This window comes from Terrapene carolina, unplaced genomic scaffold (genome assembly GCF_002925995.2).
Source record: "Terrapene carolina triunguis isolate 2854851 unplaced genomic scaffold, T_m_triunguis-2.0 Scaffold517, whole genome shotgun sequence".
Lineage (NCBI taxonomy): Eukaryota > Metazoa > Chordata > Testudines > Emydidae > Terrapene > Terrapene triunguis.
Window position 1 is genome coordinate 5,095,305 of NW_020664868.1, and position 4,173 is coordinate 5,099,477.

General features: G+C 65.9%; 1 protein-coding gene across 1 annotated transcript in view; it reads left to right on the forward strand.

The window, feature by feature from the left end:
• MARK4 (microtubule affinity regulating kinase 4) overlaps positions 1-2,506 on the forward strand; it is a 45,388-nt gene extending 42,882 nt beyond the window's left edge. Inside the window, exons 9-10 of the mRNA XM_026658798.2 lie at positions 1,253-1,297; positions 1,694-2,506. Coding sequence (XP_026514583.1) covers positions 1,253-1,297; positions 1,694-2,027 — 379 coding nt within the window. The 3' untranslated portion in view covers positions 2,028-2,506. The remainder of the gene's footprint in view (positions 1-1,252; positions 1,298-1,693) is intronic.
• The last annotated feature ends 1,667 nt before the right edge of the window (positions 2,507-4,173 follow it).

Here is a 4,173-nt window from a genome sequence, read left to right on the forward strand (position 1 = left end):
CCCAGCAAATCCAGTGCCAGCCTCTCCCAGCAGGGGGCGCTGTGGGGACCCCCAGGCTGGGCCCCAGGGTCTGGGTGCCAAGTTTCCTTGCGTGAGCCGTGTGCCTGGCATGGGCACCTCCTGCCTCTGGTCTCTAGCTCTCTGCTCCCCCTTCACTCCGGCCTTCTCTGTTTCAGGGTCACTCTTGACCCGTCTAAGCGGCAGAACTCTAACAGGTGCGTCTCTGGCGCCTCTGTGCCTCAAGGAGCCAAAATCAGTAAGTGCCGCTGCTTCCGCTCCCCCCTCGCTCTGTCCCCCCCCCCCCTCGCTCTGTCCCCCCCTCGCGTGCTCTCTCTTTGTACCTTTTCTTTCTCATTCCAGGTCCTGTAGCGGACTTCCCCAGCCTGAAAGCCGGGGGATCTCCCAGTGCCCGGGAGCTCTATTCGGGGAGCGGGGTGGGATCGGGCTGAACAGCAGGGAGCTGTATGTGCACTGCAATCCACGGGGCCGGGCCGCGGCTCCTGTGCCCAAGGGCAGTGTGGACCCCTACCCATGCCACCATACAGACATTTAGGGCTCACATTGTGGGGATCTGAGACTACTTGGGGTCCTCTCCAAAAGCCCCTTGTCCCCACCTGCTCCTGCGGGGTGACCCATACACCTGGGCACAGAGGTTCCCCCAGGGCAGGGCCTTTCTGCACCCTCAGCCCCAGAATTGAGCCCCCTGGTGGTGTCCATGCCCGGCTGCATGGGGTGAGATGCCTACGCTGGGTCCTTCTGGGCCCTAGTGCCGAGAGCAAGAGGGGGGAATGGGGGTCTCCTTCCGCAGCTCTCAGAGGGGTTCGTGATGCAGCATCCACCTCCGGCCCCCCCAAAGTGGCAGAGATGCTGCCCCTCCCTGTCTGGTTGCTCCCATCTTGCCCCATCTGCTGGGAGCGGAGCCCGGACGGGCCCATGGCCTAGCTACCAGCATGCGGATTCATTCGGAGGGCTGAGGGACCCGGGGGGCAGCGTGCCCCATCCAAAGCAGCCTCGGATGCCCTCTGTCATTCCCCCTCTGCCGCCCTATGGAGGAATCAACAGCCCGCCAGGCCAGAGACATCTTCAGTCTTAAAGGAAACCTTCACGCGGCTGGCTGGGGCTGGGGGCATACGCCTGCGGGTATGGCCGGGAGCAGCCCTGTCTATCCGTGCCCAGCACCCACCGTTGCCCCCTCTGAGTGCAGCACAGCGCCTCGGCTCCGCCACTAACTGCAGCTCTGTCCCCGCCACAGGGTCGCAGACGAACCTGAGAGAATCGGGGGACCTGCGCTCACAAGGTACATGCTGCTCTGCCCTATCCCGCCCCGACCTGCCTGCTGGGGCAGCCCTGTCCCGCCCCGCCCTGTCCCGCTGGGGCAGCCCTGTCCCACCCCGACCTGCCTGCTGTGGCAGCCCTATCCCATCCTGCCCCGCCCCATCCCAGCCCACTGGGATAGCCCTGTCCCACCCTGTCCCTTCCCATCCCACTGGGGCTGCCCAGAACCTGCCCTGCCCTGCCGGGGCTGCCCAGAACCTGGCCTCCACACACAATTGCCCCCTTGCTCTGGCAGCACATGCCTCCACCCCTAGCAGTGTCTCGGCAGGGACCCAGCCCCCCAGCGAGGGACCCAGCACGGCCCCCTGCCGCCCCCTTCCCGCCCGGCTGATGCCCCCTCTGCTCCTTCCGCCCACAGTTGCAATTTACCTTGGAATCAAAAGGAAGCAGAACCCCGGCTGCTCCGATGTACCTGGAATGTGAAGGTGACCAGCACCCACCCCCCCGAGGCCATGATGGCTGCCCTGCGCCAGGCCACGGACTCGGCCAGCTGCCGCTGCCGCCAGCTGGAGCCCTTCCTCCTGTCCTGCACGCACGCCAAGAGCGCCAGCGAGCACTTCTGCCACTTCGAGGCGGAGGTGTGCCGGCTGCAGCGCCTTGGCCTCACCGGCGTGCTCTTCCGGCGCCTGGCTGGCACCTCGCTGGCCTTCCGCACCGTGGTGACGAGCATTGCCAGCCAGCTGCAGCTCTAGAACCCTGGATGTCTCCCCACGCCCAGCGGCCTGCTCGTCTTCACTGGGGGTGGGGGGTCCCCCCAGGCTCCCTGGCCTGGAGCCAGTGCAGCCCTGGGATGGATCGGCCTGTAGGGGAAATGCTCCTGACCCCTCTGGCCTGTGAACCTGGCCTCTCCCCTGCTGGGCCTAGGCCTGGGGCCTGCCCTGCTGCTCAGAGGGAGAGCACGGGCACCAGGCACTGTTCCCCTCGGGGGCGAGGGGCTGGGCCTGGCTCTGCTGGGCTGGGGCCAGGCCTGGGACTGCCCCCCACACAGTGGGGCATGCCCAGCCTAGCGCAGGAGGGGGCTCCCCAGGCCAATTGTGGGGTGTCACTGAGCCACTGGCCCCAGTGTAGGGGGGGCATTCCCAACCTTGGCAGGTGGTGGGGTGATAACATTGGCAGGGCAGGGCCCTCTGGGAGAGGCAGGGTGGGACTCTCTGGGCTGGGGGGGCTCAGGGCACAGGGGGGCACTCCAGGTTTGACAGGCCACTGTGGGCTGAGGGTAGAGCAGGGGGCTCTGGGTTGGGGGCGATGCAGTGGGGCCAGAGTGAGAAGCTAGGCGCTCGAGACAGCAGTGTAGCCAACGGGCCCACAGTTTCATCCACCTCCAGCTCTGGGCCAGAGGGGAGCCCCATCTCCCTGGGTGGCCGAGAGGTCACAAGTCTCCCCAGCACAGGGACAAGGGGGAACCCCCTCTAGGCACAGCAGTGCGGAGCAGGTGCCAGGGCAAGTGCTGGGTCCTCGGGGGTGGTCCCAGCCTAGGCCATGACAGTGACTCGGGCCCCAGATGCCCCTTGGGTGGGGGTAGGACAGTGTTGATTGAGCTCGTGGGCAGGGGTGATGGAGCTGGAAGCCATGGGGCAAGTGCCCTGGTGCCCATGGCTATCCCAGTGCTCACCCCTGTTGCCCAGCAGCCCCCCCAGGGCAGCATGAGGGACTGTGCCCCCTCCCTGGGGGCAGCTCTGACCCCAGTCCTCCCTCCCTCCCCCCTGCTTGGCTGCCTCAGCTCAGGGCCAGTGGGTGAGAGGGACCCTGCGGGCGGCCCCTGGGGAGGCTGGACCCCAGGTGGGTCATGGCCTCACCGGAGCTGGTACAACCTGGGGCCTGGCATGGCTGCACCTCCCTTGGATGGGCACGAGCTGCCCACGCGTGCCCAGGGCTGGGGGGAGGGGGTCAGCCTGGCCTCATGCCCTGCTCCTGCAGGGGCTGCTGTGGAGGGGCTGGAGGCTGCGTGGAATAAAGGAGGTTGTAAGCAAGGCAGCAGGTGTCCTGGCCATGGGGCTGGAGGGTGTGTCTAAGTGGCTGGCATTCTGGCAATGGGGGGCGTCCCTAGATGGCGGGCATCCTGGCTGGGTGGGGGGTCCCAGCTAGGGCCTGTTGACACCCCCGCCCCATTTTTTAACGAGCAGAGCAAAGCAACAGGCAGCTCCCGGGAAAGCCCTGGGTGGGTCTCCCCCCCTACCCCGGGCCGGGCCCTCCCCTCTTGTACAGCCCCTGTAAATAGCCCCTGAGTCCCCTAGGGTTGTGTAGAGTACCGAGCCATAGCCTTGGGACATTTTTAAGTTATTCCAGCCCTGTGCGCCAGTCTGTATTGACCCCCAATAAACATAGGAAGCCTCCGCCCCGTCTGGCTCCTGCTTCGCCGCCACGTGGGCACAGGTCTCGCCCGTCTATCCTGGCACTGCCACAGCGCAGGCCTTCCTCCGTCTCCACCCTGGGAGCACAGGGTGCTTTGCAAACAAACCTGTGTTGGGGGAGGCTGCCCTGGGGTCGAACCCAGGCGTCCTGAGACCTGCTCCACCCCTCCAAGAGAGTGGGCCGTGTGCATGGGGCAGAGTGCAGAGTATTTCGCTGCTGGGACAGAGGGGTTTGTATTTAATGTGTAGGTGATTTCAAGGCCCCGCCCGCCACAGGCACTGTCTGCACTGGGATGTTATGGTGATGCCCTCAGCCCAGCAAGTCCCATGGGCTGTGGGAGTGGGACTTCCTGTCCTATCTCCGTTCCACTAGCAAGGGGCAGGGCGGTGTGTGCAGGTGCCAGGGCTGCTGGGAAACCTGGGTAGCTCTCCCAGCGAGCCGTGGTGTGAGGCACAGGTTGGCACCAGCAGTAGTGCCTTCTGAGGA